This window comes from Notolabrus celidotus, chromosome 20 (genome assembly GCF_009762535.1).
Source record: "Notolabrus celidotus isolate fNotCel1 chromosome 20, fNotCel1.pri, whole genome shotgun sequence".
Classification (NCBI taxonomy): Eukaryota; Metazoa; Chordata; class Actinopteri; order Labriformes; family Labridae; genus Notolabrus; species Notolabrus celidotus.
In genome coordinates, this window is record NC_048291.1 from 1,266,037 (window position 1) to 1,287,855 (window position 21,819).

Consider the following 21,819-nt stretch of genomic DNA (forward strand, 5'->3'; position numbering starts at 1 on the left):
GCCCAGGCTTTTATTTGAGTCACTCCATCAGTAGCCCAGGCTTTTATTTGAGTCACTCTATTAGTAGCCCAGGCTTTTATTTGAGTCACTCTATTAGTAGCCCAGGCTTTTATTTGAGTCGCTCCATTAGTGGCCCAGGCTTTTATTTGAGTCAATTAATGTTCATCTTCAGGAAGTAATGAAACCCTGATGCTGGTCTGTCTGGTGAAGTCTGAGTGTGTGACTCACCCATGGCCTTCACAGCTCGGGTCCCTGCGGTGTGTCCGAGCTCCAGAGAGTGAATGAACACCTCCCTCCTCTTCTCTCCTCCCACCAGAGTCAGCTGTGTGAGACGACAGAACTGAACATTAATCTATGCAGGTGGTGTGTGTGTGTATGTGTGTGTGTGTGTGTGTGTGTGTGTGTGTGTGTGGTCTAATCTCACCTCAGCCTGGTAGAGCTGCACCAGAACAGACTGCTCTGCATGTCTGCAGTAATAAAGTACCAGGTCGGCCAGCAGGGGGAGCCGCTCTGTGGGGCCGCCATTCACTGACTCATCGGCTTCCTTACAGGCTGTCTGCTCACACACACACACACACACACACACACACACACACACACACACACACACACTGAATTACACATGTGGATTATGTACTCTAGTAGTTGTAGCAGCTGGAGTCTGGCACGTCCACAGCAGCAGAGATCCAGAGGAACCTACGAGACAAGGGAGCTCAGGGACTCCAGAAAGGTCTATGGTTAGTAACTTTAATGGGACAGGAAGAGTTAAAGTGAGAGACAGGCAGAGAGAGGAGAGAGAGGGAAAGACAGGATCTCAGTGTGTCAGTCTAAGCCTATAGCAGCATAACTAAGACCTGGTCCAAGCCTGATCCAGCTCTAACTATAAGCTTTATCAAAAAGGAAAGTTTGAAGCCTACTCTTAAAAGTAGAGAGGGTGTCTGCCTCCCGGACCCTGACTGGTAGATGATTCCAAAGGAGAGGGACCTGATAACTGAAGGCTCCTCCTCCCATACTACTTTTAGAGACTTGAGCAGGCCTGCATGTTGGGAGCGTAGTGAATGAGGTACCTGACAGAGGACGTCAGAGGACAGACTGAGCAGGTTGAGGACGTTCCTCTCGTACCAGGGGTCGATCCGTCCCAGCAGCTGAGCGATGTCGGTCGTACTGTCCTCAGAGACTCTGCCGTTACACTCCTGAAGGAGAGGAAGAATAAAAACATCAAAGAAAGGAATAATGAGCCGTCTGTGGAACATGTTACCTACAGTGAAACTGAGACTCAGCACTGACAGATGAAGCAGCTCTCCTCTCAGGATGTAATGAACTAAAGATGACGGTGTTTGTTTGAACTCACCGTCCCTCCCTCACTCGCCGTGTGTCCTCCTGCTCGCCCGGCCGTCCTCCTCCTGGTGGGAACAAAGTAGAACTGCAGTTTGCAGGTCTTGGTGAGTCTGGGACATTTGCTCTCTCTCTGCTGCAGGTCGCTGTACGCCCTCGCCAGCCTCCCCGCCTCTCTGTCTCCTCCGAACACGACCACTTTGACCAGCGTGGGCGCCGCGGCCACGTCGCCCGAGTCGCAGCTCAGGATCGGCCTCCTGCGCACGCACACGTGCTTCTGAGGGGAGAGGTCGGCGGAGGGAGCGGGCGGCGTCTGCAGAGGATGGACTTTTCTAGACAGGGACCTGGAGTGTTTGAGGTGCGACCCGTTTCTTTGAACGTCTTTGGTGAAATCGTCACGGTAACCCATACTCTGAGCGCGGCGGCACACGCTCGGGCTGCGGGGAGTCCTGAAGAGCGAGGAGAAGCGCTCGACCCCCAGCAGAGACCTGGACTTCTTCTTCGGTTTCTTCCTCAGCCTCGGCTGGCTGTCCCGTCCCTCCTCGGTGTCCTCGTGCGTCGTGTCCTCGCTGAAGTCGCTCTCCACGCCTGACGAGGACAGCGTGGCCACGGACCAGCTGGAGGACAGGAAGTTACCCGAGTCTCTGGAGGAAGAGGACGCAGAGGACATGCGGTTGTTGAGAAACTCCTGCTCGATTCTGGTCGCGTCCAGGTCGTCTTCCTCGTCCACACTGATGCTGACGATATCCTCCTCCTCCTCGTCCGTCTTCAGGAAGCAGTCTGGAGGTGAATCCAGGTCGGACTCGATGGAGAGGACTTGATTCAGGATGTCTGGATGGACGTAAAGAAGAAGACATTTAGAAAGAGGAAGTCCAAAGGGAGAGAGGGAGACATGTGGAGAGTTTTCTGGACTTGTTACCAAAGTTGTCGTTCTCCCAGCTGCAGGTGTGACACTTTGGGAAGGGCAGCGTGAACGTCTCAGCCGACCCTGAGGAGAGAGATCAGGATCATCTTTATATTTCACTCATGAGTTCCTCTGTAATTTATATATGATGTACAGTGAGCAGGTGTTGATGCACAATAGAATCCCACCAGGAGGAGACAAGACCATGACATGAAGTGGACGTCTGAACCTCTTCTCAGTGTCTGGAAAAGTTGATCCAAACCAGTTTCTCTTGGGACAAAAGTAAACCAGGACACCTGACCCAAACCTTAACGCACACGTCTTCCTCACCTGTACCTCTGCAGTTCTTCGCAGGACCACAGAGACTCTCTCTCAGCCTCTCCATGCTGTGCAGCAGATCCTGTCTCGCTGAGCCGAGGTCTCCTGTGGACGCCGCTCTCTCCATGCAGTCGGTCACCGCCTCCACGAGCCGCTGCAGCTCCTCCGGCTGCTTCGTCTGGAGGAGAAAGACAAGTCTTAAAAAGGAGCTATGAAGGACTGAGGAGGAGCTGTGCACCTGGATGTGGTTCAATCACCTGCAAGGCATCGTGGAGAGCAGGCAGGTCTAGTTTTTGGGGGCCTAGAACAGCCTGGAAGCCTTGCAGGATGAGGAGGATGGCAACGTCTCTGCTGGAGTTTTGGGTCCTGCTCAGCTGCTCCGAGACGGACTGGACCTCCTGAGGGACGTCCTCATCCGGGCTCACCAAGAGGAGGGTTCTAAAGCAGAGAACTCAGATTTAATGAGACACGTCACTCCTCTTCACATCTTCATCAGCTGTCATTAAAGGCAGACTGGACTCACATGGTCTTAGAGCAGTGGACCTCTGGAGAAACCCCCTGCTCGGCTCTGATCAGCCTCTGAAATGAAATACCTGAAACAGAAGAGGGAGACGGTTTAGATCCTCTGCAGCTCAACGCCGCCCCCGTGTGGCCGCTCTGACACATGAACAGGGGAGAGATTACTCTGCCTGAAGGCGGCAAGAACAACACAGCACACATTTCAGGAATAATACAGGAAGGCATGGATTTAAATTCAGACTTGAACTTTGTCATGAAGTATTTCAGAGACCAGCAAAGTCTTCTTATCAGGATGCATGACGTCCGATTCAGTCCACGAGCGATTAATCATGAAACATAAGTTTAGCACTTTCTGAAAAGATTCACTTTTTTGAATGGGTGTTTATGTGGTTTACAGTGCTTCTGGAACCAGCCTCTAGTGGACACTGGAGGAACTGCGGTTTTCTTTTTTTTTTTTTTAAGTTTTAAGGCGTTTTTAGACTGCAGGAACTTTACCCCTGCTAGGGGGGTAGTACTTTTCAAAGGTCCCGGTACTTTCAGGGGGCGGGGCCTGCAATGCTGAACGTGTCTGATTGGTAGATTAACCTCAGTGTTTTTAATCCGCCCTCCGTCCACAATAACATCACACACATCTGTGATTCTCTTGATTTCTCTTTCTTTCATTAGTTTTTATTTGTTCTATCTTTTTTGTATGTGTGTGTACTTTTCAAAAGAAGAGGCTGTGATTCTCCGGGTCAACTTTTTTGCCAATTTTGTTTTTCATTTTGTTTTTGCCAAAAAAATTTTTTATTTTTTTATTTTTTTTTCTTCAAAATTAAGAAAAAAAAAAAAAAAAAAAAATTTTTCTAAAATTTTTATTGGCAAATTTTTTTTTTTCAAATTTTTTTGGTCAATTTTTTTTTTCAAATTTTCTTTTTTTCAATTTTTTTTTGTCAATTTTTTTTTGTCAAATTTTTTTTGTCAAATTTTTTTTGTCAAATTTTTTTTTGTCAAATTTCTCCTAAAACTATTCACAGTCATTGTTTTTTCCATCTGTGATTCTCTTGATTTCTCTTTCTTTCATTAGTTTTTATTTGTTCTATCTTTTTTGTATGTGTGTGTACTTTTCAAAAGAAGAAGCTGTGATTCTCTTGATTTAGCAGCTTGTAACAGTAGTCTTCTCTCAGCCCACCGTGAATGCGTCTCTCCTCCCGGTGTTCCGCTTTTAAAAGTGACCCTGTAAACTGGAGACCTTCAGCTGAACGTGTCAGTGTTTGTGGAGTTTACACAGCTGTTGAAACACAGAGGGAGTTCCTGGGAATGCAAACTAGTTTAGTTTTTGTTAAGATTTCAAAATCTCCTCATCAGATATTTAATGATGGTCTAAAGACGTTTATGAAGGATGCATCCGGCTGAGAGTCTCCAGTTTATTTACAGAATATTTCACTGCATTTCTTTAAAGGTGCATCTTATATATTAAAGTCTGGCAGCTGTCAAAGTACCCCCTAGAAGGTCTTCATCTCTACCTGGTGCTCTGAGCTCCTCCTGGATGATGATCAGCAGGCGTTTACTGGCGGAGCAGCAGGGCTCAGGCCACGCCAGGAAGCTGTGGAACAACAGGTAGGCCTCCTGCAGGATCCCCCGGTCTGGAGACACGTATGGAGCCTGGAAGAAAGGATGAACCAGGTTACATAAGAAATAAAGGAGTGTGCAGTGAAAGGGACTTTAAGAGTCATTGTTCAGAATGACTCCACTCACTTTCAGGAGGCTGGAGGAGAACAGCAGAGTGAGAGGCACCACCAGGTCATACTGACACTGCTCCAGCACCTGTGAGAGGAAGAGAAGCTCTCTGTCGTTCATGATATCACTCTGAATACTTTGGAAAAATAATAACTCTGGGTTCTCAGTTCCTACCTCTTTTGTTTTCTGCAGAACTTTCTGTAGAAGGATGAGGAAGTTGCGGGGATCTCGCTTCACGAGTTCCTCCAAACACCAGTTGTTTATACACAACCCAGCTGCTCAGACACACACACACACACAAACACACGCACACGCGCACACACACACACACACGCACAGTGAACCAAGCTTATTTCTTCTTTTTGGTTTCGCTCTGATGACGGGTAATAAACACGCTAACCCCAGATAAACGGACACACAGAAAGTCCCAGACAGAAGTAACGTGATGAAGCCACTCTCTTTGTTGCTTCAGTTTAAATAAAGTTCTTTTAGTATCATTTCAAAACTCACCTCACGTTAACAAACACAATACTCTCCTCTCTGTCTTCACCCCTCGCTCTGAGTCATCACTTTCAATTCTCATTCGTGTCCACAGGTTGAACATCATGTTCCCCGTTAGTTAGCAGGGTGTGTTTAATGATTTCCTAACTCTTATTTTGAAGTTGTGATGAAACTTATTATTAATGTGTCATCGTCCTGACTCCTGATTCCACTGTATTACTAAACAGGTTTCCCGTCTAATCTGACTCTGATATTTAAAACGTCATGACTCCTCTTCACGGCACTAATGACATTAAGGGCCTGTTTCCACTAACAGCGTTTTCTTTGTGGGTCACTTCTCAACAACCAATCAAATGTTTGTAATCTAGCAGCAGTGAGAGCCGTGAGAACGTTCTGTAATCGAGGTAACGGGTGCTGCTAGTTCAAAAACTGGTGTGGTTAGTGGACACAGGCCCTCACTCTGCACTTTACTGTTTGAAGTTATTCTGTGTTCTTCAGTGAATCAGATATACTGTGAGGTATCATCACACGACTGTCTTTATTTATCAATTATTGCAGAATTACCTTTTCATGATATTATCATTAGAATGGGAAACATCTGTGTAAGTATTGTATCACATTATAACTTTCATATCGTATCCTATCAGATCAATTTGCATTGTTTGGCATGGTGTCATTTCATATCGTATCATAAAGTAACGTAATGTAACTTATTGAATTGTATCGTGCTTTTCATTTTGTATCGTTTGCGTTCTATCATTTATTTCAGTTTCATTTCATTATTTATTTATTGAATTGGGACAATGCACATTAATCAACATTAATGCATTGAGCATCAACGTTAATGCATCGGACTTAGCACAGATGCTAAATTTCAGCCGTAGTCCCAAGGCAAGAAGCCACACGACATTGACAGGGTTAGACTTTAAAACCGTTCGTATCGTAACGTTTCTTTTGTCTGTATCGTATCATGTCGTGTTGTTGTTTTATTTGTTTTGTTTCCGATCATTTTCATCGTTTCTTTATATTTTGTAGCGTAGCTTAATGTATCGTAAATTAGAGCTTGTTAAGCGATTTAAACTGTAGGCTAGAAATCTACTTAAAGCTCCTGTGAGGAACTTTTGGCGCCCCCTGTGGACAAAGAAGTAACTACCCTTTGCATGTGAAAGTATATTTTCCATAGAAAAATGAATTGTAACAGTCATCTGTGTCACTTATTGTGACTCTTTGCCTCAGAAAGTATAAAGAAAAGCTCATAAAGAGTTATCAGTATAAATCCCTTACTGTAGCTTTAAAGCTGTTTGTTATTGAGTGGTTCAGAGAAGTTTTGACAGCAGTTTGTTTCCTACAACAAGATGACCTGAACTGTTCCCTGGACCCCTCAGGTTTTAGCATCATTCCTATGATTTGAAGGTATGAGATGAACGTGAGGTGTTACCGTTCCAGAGCTGTTTGTCAGGAGTCTTCACGCCCAGGTCAGAGAGGCAGCGCCCCAGGATGTGCTCGATACGATCCTCCGTGCACACGCTCTGCTCCATCTCCTGCGTCCTCTTCTGCAGAATCATCCCAACATCCAGAGAGAGAAAACACGGCAGATAAACCGACAGGAAGTCCCAGAATAACAGCCCGACCTACACCCTTTTATTGTGTTCCACTAAACCAATATATCATGTCTCTTCAGACGTCCAAGCTTCCTGTTATTGCTCCTGCCAACACGATTTCAGCATTATTGTTCCCTTCCAAAAACAATCAACCAGAGTAAGAAAGGTCCAAAGAGTGAAGTCCACAGCCGAGACGTCAGGGAAGAAATTATAGACTGCCACTTCCTACCAGAGCTGTGAGTCAGAGGCGGTTACAGAGGGCCGGAGATGAGCTGGTAGAAAGCAGGAGCCACAACTTCTCCTTTTTCATTCTTAAAATCCACTGCTGACACCAGATTTTACATGACTCAAAAGAAGGATGGAGATGAGTCTTCTGAAAGGACGGGTTCCTATTTGGACCTGACGAGAGTTCACCAGCAGAGAGGAGCACGTTAAACACGAACTGAGCTGTTTCTACGACCACATCGAGAACCACAGCGACGAAGAAACCACAGTTTCTGGTATTGACTCATTACGCATCACATGGAAGAGAGAGCACATCTCTCTCATGTTGGCTTCTCTGCACTGCCTCCCCATAAAACCTAGACTAGAATCTAAAATCCTACTTCTGACCTACACCTTCATATCTTAAAGAGCTCATAGTGCCCTGTTACCCCTCTAGAACACTACGCTCCCAACATGCAGGCCTGCTCAAGTCTCTAAAAGTAGTATGGGAGGTAGAGCCTTCAGTTATCAGACCCCTCTCCTTTGGAATCATCTACCAGTCAGGGTCCGGGAGGCAGACACCCTCTCTACTTTTAAGAGTAGGCTTCAAACTTTCCTTTTTGATAAAGCTTATAGTTAGAGCTGGATCAGGCTTGGACCAGGTCTTAGTTCTGCTGCTATAGGCTTAGACTGACACACTGGGATCCTGTCTTTCCCTCTCTCTCCTCTCTCTGCCTGTCTCTCACTTTAACTCTTCCTGTCCCATTAAAGTTACTAACCATAGACCTTTCTGGAGTCCCTGAGCTCCCTTGTCTCGTAGGTTCCTCTGGATCTCTGCTGTAGATTCATTTTTTGGGGTCTGTTATTCATCCTTTCTTTCTTTCTTTCTTTCTTTCCTTCCTTTTTCCTTTCCTTCCTTCCTTTCTTCCTTCCTTCCTTCCTTTCTTCCTTCCTTCCTTCCTTTCTTACTTTCTTTCATTCCCTTTCCTTCCTTCCTTCCTTCCTTTCTTTCTCTTTTTCATTCCCTTTTCCTTTCAATCCTTCTTTCTTTCTTTCATTCATTTTTCCTTTCCTTCTTTCCTTTCTTCCTTTCTTTCATTTCCTTGTCCTTTCATTCCTTCCTTTCTTACTTTCTTTTATTCCTTTTTACTTTCCTTTCTTCCTTCCTTCCTACCTTCCTTTCTTTCTTTCCATGTTTCTTCATCCTTTGTCTCCTTTTCTTATCCCATCTTTTCCTTCCGTCATTCCTTCCCCATTTATTCTCCTCTTTTTCTTTCTTCTGGTCTCCCTCTCTTCTCTCTTTTCTTAGACCTTTCTGGAGTCCCTGAGCTCCCTTGTCTCGTAGGTTCCTCTGGATCTCTGCTGCTGTGGACGTACCAGACTCCAGCTGCTACAACTACTACTATCCGTCTCCCCACTATCATCTCTCTCTCTCTCTTCATCTCCCTCTATCCCTCTCTCCAACACGGTCTCAGCAGATGTGTGTCTAACATGAGTCTGGTCCTGCTGGAGGTTTCTGCCTGTTAAAGGAAGTTTGTCCTTGCCACTGTAACTTGCTCATTGAGGAAATAAAGACTCCAGAGCTGCCTCCAGACATCCAGTTCAATGAGACTGATGTTCTCCCTGTAGGTTTATTCTTCCTCCAGGATCAGGAAGCTGTTCTTGAGCCCAGCTGTGTCAGATTTGTCACAGTGACGCGACATTGTTCACCTGCGTCCAACATAACAGGAAGAAGCCTTCTCTGTCCCCGAGTTTCCTTTAAGCTCTTTATGAAGCCTGAACAGGAGAACACACCGGGAGCTGGATCTTTACATGCTGCTGTGAAACTGCGATTAAAACGTGACTCTTGGTGTGTCAGTCATGGATTATTCTTAAACGGGAACACACTTTTTCCTCTGCAGAAGCATAAAAATGCACGATATGTTTAAACTCTCGTGCATGCAGAGAACTAACCACAAAGAGAAGCACAGGAAAACACAGGCAGCTTTTCTGCATCCAGCTTCTGCAGGCGCTCATATCGACTGAGGAAGCAGGTGTTACTCTATTGTATATTGTTGGTTTCCCATGCAGACCTGACAAACGACCAAACACCGCTCTCTGCTGCAGCTTTGTTAAACTTTAAGATTCAAATTGCACAAACTAAAGCTGCAGACAGAAAGATGAAGACAATTCAAGCTCATCACCGTGTCATTCTGAATGTGCTGATAATGAGTCTGATAGAAGGGGAACTGGAAATCTGCAGCGCTCCAAAAACAGTTAGGGCTGCTGGAAGTTGCATAACAACGACTTCTTCCAACGAACATGAGAATAAATGATAAAATGTGGAGTGTGCTGTTCAAATGTTAAAACACAGATGAGATGAATGAGAGGTGAACAGCAGTGAGACGTAAATCTTACCTTCATGAGCGTCCTAAATCATCCCAGGTCCGAGCAGAGACATGTCAGCAGAGGGAAACAATACAGAGACCACATCCTCCTGTGCTGCTGCTTTAACAACAGACTCAGAGTCAGGAGAGCATGCGCCGCAAAAACAGGAACTGAAGGAGTCTCTGTGATGAGCTGGATTATTTAAGACGATGTTTAAATGTTGAAGGAAGAGTCTTTAAATGTCTGATTCTTCATTTCCTCCATGAGAAGAAAACATCTCCCAACTAATGAGGTTAAAGATCAACAGGTTATAGTCACATGACCGGGTATAAAGAGATCACAGGGGAAGTCACTGCATTAAACACAGACATGACTCTGTAGTGGAAGTCACTGCATTATAAACAGACATGACTCTGTAGTGGAAGTCACTGCATTAAACACAGACATGACTCTGTAGTGGAAGTCACTGCATTAAACACAGACATGACTCTGTAGTGGAAGTCACTGCATTAAACACAGACATGACTCTGTAGTGGAAGTCACTGCATTAAACACAGATGTGACTCTGTAGTGGAAGTCACTGCATTAAACACAGATGTGACTCTGTAGTGGAAGTCACTGCATTAAACACAGACATGATTCTGTAGTGGAAGTCACTGCATTATAAACAGACATGACTCTGTAGTGGAAGTCACTGCATTATAAACAGACATGACTCTGTAGTGGAAGTCACTGCATTAAAAACAGACATGACTCTGTAGTGGAAGTCACTGCATTAAACACAGACATGACTCTGTAGTGGAAGTCACTGCATTAAAAACAGACATGACTCTGTAGTGGAAGTCACTGCATTAAAAACACTAATTTTTACACTTTGAAGTAACTTAAATGAAATAAAGGTCTTTTATTATTTGTAAAAACACTTACCTATAGGAACTCAACTGTTTGATGTTGTAGTTCAGATGATCCTCCAGCAGATGTCGCCCTTGCTCTCCCTCTCCAGGTTTCCCTCCTCAGATAGAAAAGGCTCCGTCTCCTGTGATTGAGTGGACCCCCTTTTCTTCTACTATAACAGAGAGGAATGGGACAGACAGAGATAGAGGTGGGCAGAGGTGTGACTGAGTGGACACACACAGGCTGCTGGGCTTTTGCCATTTCTTATTTTGATTCAGGGATTTCAAACCCCGAGGCTGGAGTAGAGTAGAAGGAGTTTTTCGTGCGTAAAGGAGAGTTTGTGCTTGAGATTCTCAGGAGGTCTCTTTTATTCTGAGCACTTTATTTGGAGGTAGTGTCCTGGGTGGAGTTTTCTTTGCCTCGTAAGGATCTTTCTGCACATTTTGTCTGTTCCATCATTTCTCCAGCTTGTGTTGGTTCTGTTTGTTTTCACAGATTAATTTTGTGTCTTTACATTTCAGCGGCTCAGTCCCCGTGGAGCTCGGATTACAATGCAAAGGATCCTGGAGGTGTGGGTCACCTTGGTGGCAGTGTCAGCCCTGGCGGAGGGGGTCTTAGGGGGGTACGGGCTCAGCATGTTCGCGGCTCAGTCCTCCCCTCCGGATCCGTGCTATGATGAGAACGCAAACCCGCGCAGATGCATCCCGGACTTCGTCAACTCCGCTTTCGGGAAGGACGTGCGCGTGTCCAGCACCTGTGGGACCCCCACCGCCAGGTACTGCGTGGTGACCGAGAAGGGAGAGGAGAGGACCCGGGACTGTCACACGTGCGACGCCGGGGACCCCAAGAAGTCTCATCCTCCTGCGTATTTAACGGACCTCAACAACCCGCACAACCTCACGTGCTGGCACTCTGAGAACTACCTGCAGCACCCACAGAACGTCACGCTCACCTTGTCGCTGGGGAAGAAGTTTGAGGTGACCTATGTGAGCCTGCAGTTCTGCTCACCCAGACCCGAGTCCATGGCGATCTACAAGTCCATGGACTACGGGAAGTCGTGGGTGCCGTTTCAGTATTACTCCACGCAGTGTAAGAAAATGTTCAACCGGCAGAACAAAGCTGTGATCACCAAACAGAACGAGCAGGAGGCGATCTGCACGGACTCCCACACCGACATGCACCCTCTGAGCGGGGGACTCATCGCCTTCAGCACCCTGGACGGGAGACCCTCCGCGCACGACTTCGACAACTCCCCGGTGCTGCAGGACTGGGTCACGGCCACAGACATCAAGGTGATCTTCAGCCGGCTGCACACCTTCGGGGACGAGAACGAAGACGACTCGGAGCTGGCGCGAGACTCCTACTTTTACGCCGTGTCGGACCTGCAGGTCGGCGGCCGCTGCAAGTGCAACGGGCACGCGTCAAAGTGCGTGAAGGACCGGGAGGGGAACCTGGTGTGTGAGTGCAAACACAACACGGCGGGGCCGGAGTGCGACAGGTGCAAACCTTTCCACTACGACCGACCCTGGCAGCGCGCCACGGCACGAGAGGCCAACGAGTGTGTCGGTAAGAGCCCTCCCTTCATGTCTCACTCTGTGGAAATATTTAAACTGTAAAATATTAAATGTTTCTTATTGTTTTTACTCAGCTCATGCTGAAGATGATGTTTAAAAAGGTGACATGGTGACATCTTTGTTGGGCCAAAAAGACGAAGATTACGCACCAGGCGGGTCATTCGTTAGTTTGGATTTTTATCATGTTTATTATTATTTTATAACTGGGAATGAAGTGCAAACACCTCTGAATATCATGGAGCAAAGAGAGACAGAGGCTTGAGTGTTTAAAGTTTGAACTCAGTGTTTTGAAGGCGCTCAGAAATCCAAAGAGGTGAAAAAAAAAATCAAGAACATTTGGAAAAAAGTAAAAAAGCTTTTCTTTAGTTTTCTATCTCTTCATAAAAATGCTACAAATGCTGTTTGATTTTATTCAATGTCCTGTTGCAAACACAGATTAATAAGAGGAAGATTTGATCCCAAAGCATGCTTTTTTTTGCACTGCTTGAGGGAGAATTTGAGGCCTCGGGCTGAACTTCCTAAAATATATATCCGTAGAAGATCAGGCAAAGTTAAATACAACCAAGGAAATGTTTATTTTAATTTAAATAAGGCCTTTAAACTTCACCAAACTGATCAGTTATTATTATAAGTCTGTTTTCTTCTGCGTGTTTTTTTATCCAGACTGATTTGAAACTATTATTCCATCGACACAGAAAAAACTCGACGAACATTTACGCAAAATTCACCAAATGTGAAATGTTTTAATGCAGTTTAGGCCTGAAAATATTACAAAAGTCTTTTTAAAATGTTGAATTTATTGACTCAGTTTTTAAAGAGCAATTCATATTTTATCTTTTGAATTTAATTCGCTTTTTAAAATAGAACTTTGATGCACGTGTGTCTGTTCAGGCCTGTTAGAGACATCGATCAAATTAAATGTAGAATTAAATTCCCTGCAGTATAAGATGAATTAATCTCGTGTGTGTTTTTCCTATATTGATATAAATGATGTATTTAGTTCGGTATCAAACCCCTCTGCTTTGTTCAGTCCTGGTTTTTAGAAGAAAGGAGAGTTCATGAAGTCATTCTCATCAAATTAACGCGCCTGTGTCCAAAACGCGTAATTGCGTTTCCACCTTTTTGTTTCCGTCCGCAGAAAGGGAAGGAAAGGTTGCAGCTGCAGAGATAGACTGCAGGGGCGTGTTGTGTTTCCAGAAGCAGGTGCTGGGACAGATCGCAGGGCCGATTAGGGCGGTTTTATTGACATTTTTGGCACGTAGAGTATAAACTGCCACTTTAGAGCCCGTGAGGTATTCAGGGAGGCGGACAAAGCGCGAGATCAGCTGAAGCCAGGTCTGAGGGTTTTATTCACTCTGAGCATGGGGGGCTTATTTTCACAGTTCAGGACCTCTGAGCTGCAGAGGAACTAACCCGGAAGACAACAAGTTCAGAGAGTGTCAGGGTGTTTTGATCCTCACAGAACAAGTGGACCAGTTTCCTCCTCTCTGCAGCTCCTCCTGTTATTTACACACACTGAAGGTTCTCACTGCTGGAGCTCATCTCAGATAAAAACTCATACCTGAAACTATCATGATGAGAGGGGCTCACACCTCAGAGAGAGAGAGAGAGAGAGAGAGAGAGAGAGAGAGAGAGAGAGAGAGAGAGAGAGAGAGAGGAGGGGCGGCTTTAACCGGAGCAGAGGGTCCATATGGTGGGGCAGTGGGGATGCAGAGAGGATGGTGCTAATGATCTGTCTGTGGAGAGAGAGAGAGAGAGAGAGAGAGAGAGAGAGAGAGAGAGGAAATAAGACAAAGCCAGTTTCCCATGACTCTGTGAGCAGGGTTGCCATCATCAGTTGTGTGAACAGGCGTTTGTGTTGGCAGCAGCAGGTTCCACATTCCTCTCAGAGGGAGATGTTTGACTTTAAAGTTCATCCACCAAACAGGGCCGGACAGGAGGGGTGGCCGAGGGGGCCCAGGACGCCATCAGAGCCAGGAAGTGATGGATAGTTGATGGATTGAGAGAGAGACGCCAAAGAGACGCCAAACAAGATGTTAATAGAAGCAGAACATTTGTAACATCTAATATTTGTATATATCTTAAATTTGTAAATTTGCATTCTATCTTTATCTATTTTTATTTTCACTTATTCTTGGTTGTACTTATATCTGGGTTGCTGCAACAACCGAATTTACCCCCCAGGGATCAATAAAGTAATATCTGAATTTATCTTAAAAAGATACAGACGGATGTAAAGTTACCTTAAAAAGACCCAAAGACTCAAAACAAGAGATTCAATGAGACACAAAACAAGATTCATGAAACACAAAATAAAAGCAAATATTAAAATAAATGACTTTGAAGAGATAAAAAAAATTTACTGTAAAAAATGTTTCCAGAGATCCACAGAGACTAAAAATAGAGGAACAACATGAGATGAAATAAAGACTGAAAATGACGACAAAGTGGAACAAGAAGAGGGTTTAACACATGATTAAATTGACCTTAGAGATAAAGAAAACCTCAGAGAGATGTAATATTTGATTTTAAAAACAGCAGAGTGACAAAACAAGAAAAAAGAGACCAAAAGAAATGCCAATTAAGATTTTACACACCTTCAATTACGATGCAAAGTGACAACAGAGTTTACAGAAAGAAATGATGAGAAGCAAACAATGTGAAATAATAACAGAGATTCAAAACAACAACAACTCTCAGAATGATCACTGAGACACTAAACAAGATGTGAAGTTACATTAAAGAGACTGAAAGCAGCATAAGAGACATGAAACAACAACAGAGATACAAGAAGATGCAAAGAGATCAACAAGGAATGAAAGCAAAATAAAACAAGAGAAGACAATGACCTTGGAGGGATGAAAAATGATGCTAAAAAATAAGAGATGAAAACAACCAAAAGACAAAAATATTAGATGTAAAAAACAGAATTTAGATGACTTGAGATATTAGAAGAACTCAATCAAAAACAAGATTAAACAACAACAAAAAGATAAAAAATATCACAGAGACAAAAAGTGAAGCTCAAACAGGTTCTGAACAACTCTAAAGAGACTCAGATCTCCTTCTAAGAGACTAAGAGATGTGAAGTTTGATGTTTAACACGTTCAAAACAGCTGCAGGTTAAATTAAAAGTGAAACAAAGTGATGCCAACAACCAGAGACACAAAATGAGATGTGCACCACAAGATATTAGACGACTCCAAAGATTCAAATGACCTCAGATAGAAAACTAAAGCAACAGAGAACGAGATGTGGAAAGACTTTAAAGAGATGCAAAACAACGACGGCACAAAGTGAGACATGAATGCAAGTTAATATTTGTCGTGTGATCATTCAGTGATGGTATGAATGACGCTGACACACACACACACACACACACACACATGGTGACACTCGAGGCGGTCCCGTCTCAGGCAGCTGCTTCATATTCTCTGGGTGTTCGGCGTAGCACTGACCCCTGACAGTCCGGCCCCCGCTCCTCTCCGGCCTGACTGATGGGCTGTGAAGGGAAGTGTGGGAAACTCCGGCTTGCCAAGTGGATTTTGAGGCGAGTTGAAAATGGTCGCCTCAGTTACTCATATGTGTCATTTTGCACTTTGCTGAATCCTGTAACGTGGAGGTTTGATCACTCTGGGCTTCTTCCACCTTTCATGTGTGTTTAGAGTGAAATCTCACCTCTGCTGCTGAACTCTGTCCATCTTTGATGACTGATCAGTGAGTCTGTTGACATCGATGAAACCTTTGGGGATCCGACGTGTTTGCCACCCACATGTTGGCTGAACCAGGATATGATTGTATCAGTTGGCGGCTGGCTCGGCTCCCAGTCTGTGCAGATCTCTCCTGCAGGACTAAAAATAGAGCCCAGAATATGAGAGCTTTTAAAGAAACAGCTGGTTTCAGATTAACAAAGGGGAGAAGTTTTCACAGCACACGTTAGAGGAGGTGTTTATGTGTCATCTTCAAGTGATATGATTGAGCTCAAGTGGTTACCATCAAACCAGAATAAAGACTCCAGAGATGCAGTTAAAGTCAGCTGTAGGGGGCGATGAAAGGGTCAAACAGTCCACTTTCAATCAAGGAAAAGGATTTACAGAGTCATGTCTGTTTTTAATGCAGTGACTTCCACTACAGAGTCATGTCTGTGTTTAATGCAGTGACTTCCACTACAGAGTCATGTCTGTTTATAATGCAGTGACTTCCACTACAGAGTCATGTCTGTTTTTAATGCAGTGACTTCCACTACAGAGTCTTGTCTGTTTTTAATGCAGTGACTTTCACTACAGAGTCATGTCTGTTTCTAATGCAGTGACTTCCACTACAGAGTCATGTCTGTGTTTAATGCAGTGACTTCCACTACAGAGTCATGTCTGTTTTTAATGCAGGGACTTCCACTACAGAGTCATGTCTGTTTCTAATGCAGTGACTTCCACTACAGAGTCATGTCTGTGTTTAATGCAGTGACTTCCACTACAGAGTCATGTCTGTGTTTAATGCAGTGACTTCCACTACAGAGTCATGTCTGTTTTTAGTGCAGTGACTTCCACTACAGAGTCATGTCTGTTTTTAGTGCAGTGACTTCCACTACAGAGTCATGTCTGTTTTTAATGCAGTGACTTCCACTACAGAGTCATGTCTGTTTTTAATGCAGTGACTTCCACTACAGAGTCATGTCTGTGTTTAATGCAGTGACTTCCACTACAGAGTCATGTCTGTTTATAATGCAGTGACTTCCACTACAGAGTCATGTCTGTTTCTAATGCAGTGACTTCCACTACAGAGTCATGTCTGTTTTTAATGCAGTGACTTCCACTACAGAGTCATGTCTGTTTCTAATGCAGTGACTTCCACTACAGAGTCATGTCTGTTTTTAGTGCAGTGACTTCCACTGCAGAGTCATGTCTGTGTTTAATGCAGTGACTTCCACTACAGAGTCATGTCTGTTTATAATGCAGTGACTTCCACTACAGAGTCATGTCTGTGTTTAATGCAGTGACTTCCACTACAGAGTCATGTCTGTTTATAATGCAGTGACTTCCACTACAGAGTCATGTCTGTTTTTAATGCAGTGACTTCCACTACAGAGTCTTGTCTGTTTTTAATGCAGTGACTTTCACTACAGAGTCATGTCTGTTTCTAATGCAGTGACTTCCACTACAGAGTCATGTCTGTGTTTAATGCAGTGACTTCCACTACAGAGTCATGTCTGTTTTTAATGCAGGGACTTCCACTACAGAGTCATGTCTGTTTCTAATGCAGTGACTTCCACTACAGAGTCATGTCTGTGTTTAATGCAGTGACTTCCACTACAGAGTCATGTCTGTGTTTAATGCAGTGACTTCCACTACAGAGTCATGTCTGTTTTTAGTGCAGTGACTTCCACTACAGAGTCATGTCTGTTTTTAGTGCAGTGACTTCCACTACAGAGTCATGTCTGTTTTTAATGCAGTGACTTCCACTACAGAGTCATGTCTGTTTTTAATGCAGTGACTTCCACTACAGAGTCATGTCTGTGTTTAATGCAGTGACTTCCACTACAGAGTCATGTCTGTTTATAATGCAGTGACTTCCACTACAGAGTCATGTCTGTTTCTAATGCAGTGACTTCCACTACAGAGTCATGTCTGTGTTTAATGCAGTGACTTCCACTACAGAGTCATGTCTGTTTCTAATGCAGTGACTTCCACTACAGAGTCATGTCTGTTTTAGTGCAGTGACTTCCACTGCAGAGTCATGTCTGTGTTTAATGCAGTGACTTCCACTACAGAGTCATGTCTGTGTTTAATGCAGTGACTTCCACTACAGAGTCATGTCTGTGTTTAATGCAGTGACTTCCACTACAGAGTCATGTCTGTTTATAATGCAGTGACTTCCACTACAGAGTCATGTCTGTTTTTAATGCAGTGACTTCCACTACAGAGTCATGTCTGTTTTTAATGCAGTGACTTCCACTACAGAGTCATGTCTGTTTTTAATGCAGTGACTTCCACTACAGAGTCATGTCTGTGTTTAATGCAGTGACTTCCACTACAGAGTCATGTCTGTTTATAATGCAGTGACTTCCACTACAGAGTCATGTCTGTTTCTAATGCAGTGACTTCCACTACAGAGTCATGTCTGTGTTTAATGCAGTGACTTCCACTACAGAGTCATGTCTGTTTCTAATGCAGTGACTTCCACTACAGAGTCATGTCTGTTTTTAGTGCAGTGACTTCCACTGCAGAGTCATGTCTGTGTTTAATGCAGTGACTTCCACTACAGAGTCATGTCTGTGTTTAATGCAGTGACTTCCACTACAGAGTCATGTCTGTGTTTAATGCAGTGACTTCCACTACAGAGTCATGTCTGTTTTTAATGCAGTGACTTCCACTACAGAGTCATGTCTGTGTTTAATGCAGTGACTTCCACTACAGAGTCATGTCTGTTATTAATGCAGTGACTTCCACTACAGAGTCATGTCTGTTATTAATGCAGTGACTTCCACTACAGAGTCATGTCTGTTATTAATGCAGTGACTTCCACTACAGAGTCATGTCTGTTTTTAATGCAGTGACTTCCACTACAGAGTCATGTCTGTTTTTAATGCAGTGACTTCCACTACAGAGTCATGTCTGTTTATAATGCAGTGACTTCCACTACAGAGTCATGTCTGTTTTTAGTGCAGTGACTTCCACTACAGAGTCATGTCTGTTTTTAGTGCACCCTGCTCAGTCTTAGAGAGCTTTCCTTTCTGTGTTCAGTTGAGCGGTGATGATCTGGATCACAGGATACTCTGCAGGATGTTGTCTCTTAGCGTCGTAGTTCTGGACCCGTTGTTGTCCATGTGGCTGATTGAGACCACTGACGCTCTTTCTGCGGGACGCCAGATTGGACCAGTCAGGTCCTGCTCACCATCTGGGTCTGATTTCGGCTCCGCGGCAGCAACCCATGTGGCGGCGGAGAAGAATTTCTCTAAAGAGTGATGTCATAGATACTCTGACTTGTCCTCCGGTATGTGGGCTCCTCCATTCTTTCTCTCTCTCTCTCTCTCTCTCTCTCTCTCTCTCTCCCTCTCATTGTCTGGATGATCACTTTCTGCCAGCGTCAGGCGACAGCCAGCCTTCCCCGTTTGATTTGTAAGCTGAGACATACTTGAGGTTTTTAATTTTCCTTCCAGTTTACTCAACAATAACCCGAGGGGAGAATGTTTCTGAGCTTGTTTTTGTTTGGTTGACTCCTGTGTGAGGGGTCTCGTATCTGAATGTCCTTTACAGACAGTCGACCACAGTGACTCCAACAGGCTGACTCTGCAACATAACGCAATGGTGAACCAGGTAGAGCTTCAACTCCTATGAGGAAGATGAGATTGATTTAAGAATCCCTTTTATTTCACCATTAGTACAAACGGCCTGTTTTCATCGCTAATGGCTGGACGTTAGTGTTCATGTCGTTAACGAAAATTAGGACGATAAATGTTCGTCAACGACTTGTTTTTCACGACGAAAACGAGACTAAGATGAGTTAAAGTGCATCACTGATATTAAAAACTCTGACGAATGTATGTTTAGATTTTGTTGATGAGACGAAAACTTTAGTGTTGGACCGTGGGACTTTAAGAATCCATGTTCCCCCCTGTGCTGTGTGTCTTTAAAGATGGCGTGATGACTTCCTGTGACAGGCTGAGTTCTTATCTGAGGGGCTCAGTGTTCGCTTGGTCTCTACCTGCAGCAGGTGTGCTTTATGAACCAGCTCTCCTCACCTCCATGCATCTGTCTCATCTTCAGTGAGGATTTTTTCCCCCCCGGTGTGCGTTAGTGACAAAGACACAACCCGGGGGACGTCTGTTTAATATTTGATGTTTGACGTTGTTGCCGTGGTTACCGTAAAAAGCTCGGCGTCTACAGCTTGATTTAATCCAGTTTGGTGAAACATCAGACACATTCAGTAAGTTTGGATCAACTCCTCGTCATCAAAGATGCAGATGCATTTCAGAGTGCCGTGAACTGACTGTCTGTCCAGTGCGCCTGTCACTGCAGGTGCATTCAGGGACCGTCGTAAAAGTGCAACACAGCCCTAATATTGTGTTCATGGCATTTTTATTTGAATCAAGAGAATCAAAATATCTTCATAGAGGTCACATCAAGAATTTTACCTTTTTACTTTTTAGCAGGTAGAGGCTAAATCATTAAACTTAAGATATTACACAAAAGTGTTAAAGGAGTGAAAGAGACGATTTGAACACTTGGTATAACCCTGATACTGATATCTGATCCACTACATGAATTATTTTAAAGAGAGAAAATGATTTGGCAAAAATCAAAGACTAAAACTATAAAGAGCTGAAAAGACTAAAATGTGACTAAAACTAACATTTAATCTAAAGACTAAGACTCAATCTAAAATAGACGCCAAAATTGAGACTACTTTTTAAAAGGTCCAGTACTCTAATCAGTCCACTGATGATGAAGCACTTCACAGCAGTGGGAAAAACCCTTCTTTGGAAACCATCGGCATTGACTGACTGGGTCAAGAAACTGGGACAGCATTGCTTGAAGCCTCTGCCTCCCATACTAGTTTTGTAGACTCTGTGGTACCCATGCAGGCCTGTGTTCTGAACGTTCTGAAGCTGTAACTGTGAACTCTTTCAGACATGATGGTGTCTTTGTTTGTGAAGCTCTCGTCGTTAAATCTGTTCTTAACGGGACTGAGACTCACATTCTTGTGATTCTAAAACCAACTGTTGTTTTGGGCCCGGTTCTAAAACCTCCTTTCAGTCTGTCACGATTACAAATGCAGAACAATACTTCTGAAATTGGCCTTTACAGAAAGTGGCCTCCGGTCTTTCTTGCAACATAAGCCTATGTGACTTTGCTAAGAGGTCTCTCTGTATACAAGCAAACCATAAAACAAAGGGATGCATTTGGGGGATCTCCAAAAAAATCCACGCTCAGCTACAATCCAGTGTCCTCTGGGTACGGGCTGCATGTTTGGAGGATTTTGTTTTGTTGAGCTCATAATTCAAGACAGACATGTCGGTTTGAGCCAGAGAGGTTTCACTCAGGCTTTTAAGGGCAGACTGTCAAATCCTGCTCTCTGGTGTAGAGGACGGTGGTTTGGAGAGGTGAGGGGATGTTTTAGGAGGAGGATGTTTGCTGTGATTTAATGTTCAGATCAGTCATGCATGAGCTGCAGGATATCATGGTGTGAACGTGGAGCTGCGTGGAACACATGCTGAGAGCAGTATTATGTTCAGCATCAGTCTGGATGGTGATAACTCAGTCAGCTGGCTCGATGGGGTGCGAGGTGAAGAGTAGAGCTGAAGCAGACGTTATTACAAAAGAAAGGACTGCTCTTTACTCAGATATGAAGAGACACAAACAGAAACGTCTCTTTAAAGGCAGCGTAAGCGTCCATGATGCATGTTTCTCAGAATGCAAACAAAAGACTTGTGAAGTCCAAGGATGATCCAAAGTGATTAATGTCCTCGTCGATGAAGCACAAGTTTAAATTCTGACTCCTGATTAATCTAAAGGAAAGGAAACACTCAGAAAACCATCTCTGAGCACAATTCAATCAACACGGCTGAACACAGGATCACAGAGTCTGGAGGTAAACTATCTTAAATTGGTTTGCCCGGTGAGGCTCGAGATAGCAGAGCTAGCACCACCAGCCTTCAGTCCTCTTTGCAGGTTTACGTCCACATGCCTGCACTAGTCCGTGTTGCCAGGTCTTGCGAGAGAAACAAGCAGCCAGGTCAATGGAAACAAGCCAAAAGAAGTGACTTGTCCATAACATCCTCCGCCTGTTAGCCTCATTGATGAGAGTGTGTTTCTCACAGTCAAATTAAACCAAGTCCCTCCAATGTAGGTTTCTATTCCAGTCAATGTTTTAACTTCCACTGGAT

The 21,819-nt window shown here is 44.2% G+C and overlaps 2 protein-coding genes across 6 annotated transcripts in view; one reads left to right on the forward strand and one right to left on the reverse strand.

Annotated features, from left to right (window-relative positions):
* LOC117832378 (phosphoinositide 3-kinase regulatory subunit 5-like) overlaps positions 1–21,819 on the reverse strand; it is a 92,570-nt gene that overhangs the window by 1,609 nt on the left and 69,142 nt on the right. The window contains exons 8-23 of one of the 5 annotated variants that reach the window (XM_034711475.1): positions 15,615–15,787; positions 13,498–13,672; positions 10,396–10,531; positions 9,499–9,752; positions 6,735–6,849; positions 4,970–5,070; positions 4,814–4,882; positions 4,582–4,720; positions 3,081–3,150; positions 2,815–2,995; positions 2,570–2,735; positions 2,255–2,323; positions 1,352–2,166; positions 1,068–1,193; positions 425–556; positions 229–322 (exon numbers count right to left, since the gene is read on the reverse strand). In XM_034711475.1, coding sequence (XP_034567366.1) covers positions 229–322; positions 425–556; positions 1,068–1,193; positions 1,352–2,166; positions 2,255–2,323; positions 2,570–2,735; positions 2,815–2,995; positions 3,081–3,150; positions 4,582–4,720; positions 4,814–4,882; positions 4,970–5,070; positions 6,735–6,849; positions 9,499–9,504 — 2,083 coding nt within the window. In that variant the 5' untranslated portion in view covers positions 9,505–9,752; positions 10,396–10,531; positions 13,498–13,672; positions 15,615–15,787. Of the gene's footprint in view, positions 1–228; positions 323–424; positions 557–1,067; positions 1,194–1,351; positions 2,167–2,254; positions 2,324–2,569; positions 2,736–2,814; positions 2,996–3,080; positions 3,151–4,581; positions 4,721–4,813; positions 4,883–4,969; positions 5,071–6,734; positions 7,582–9,498; positions 9,753–10,395; positions 12,282–13,497; positions 13,673–15,614; positions 15,788–21,819 lie in introns of those variants that run through there. The other 4 variants (XM_034711476.1, XM_034711474.1, XM_034711477.1 and 1 more) reach the window with 4 other exon arrangements.
* The window catches only part of ntn1b (netrin 1b), a 55,949-nt gene continuing 44,942 nt past the window's right edge, over positions 10,813–21,819 (forward strand). The window contains exon 1 of the mRNA XM_034711479.1: positions 10,813–11,928. Coding sequence (XP_034567370.1) covers positions 10,914–11,928 — 1,015 coding nt within the window. The 5' untranslated portion in view covers positions 10,813–10,913. The remainder of the gene's footprint in view (positions 11,929–21,819) is intronic.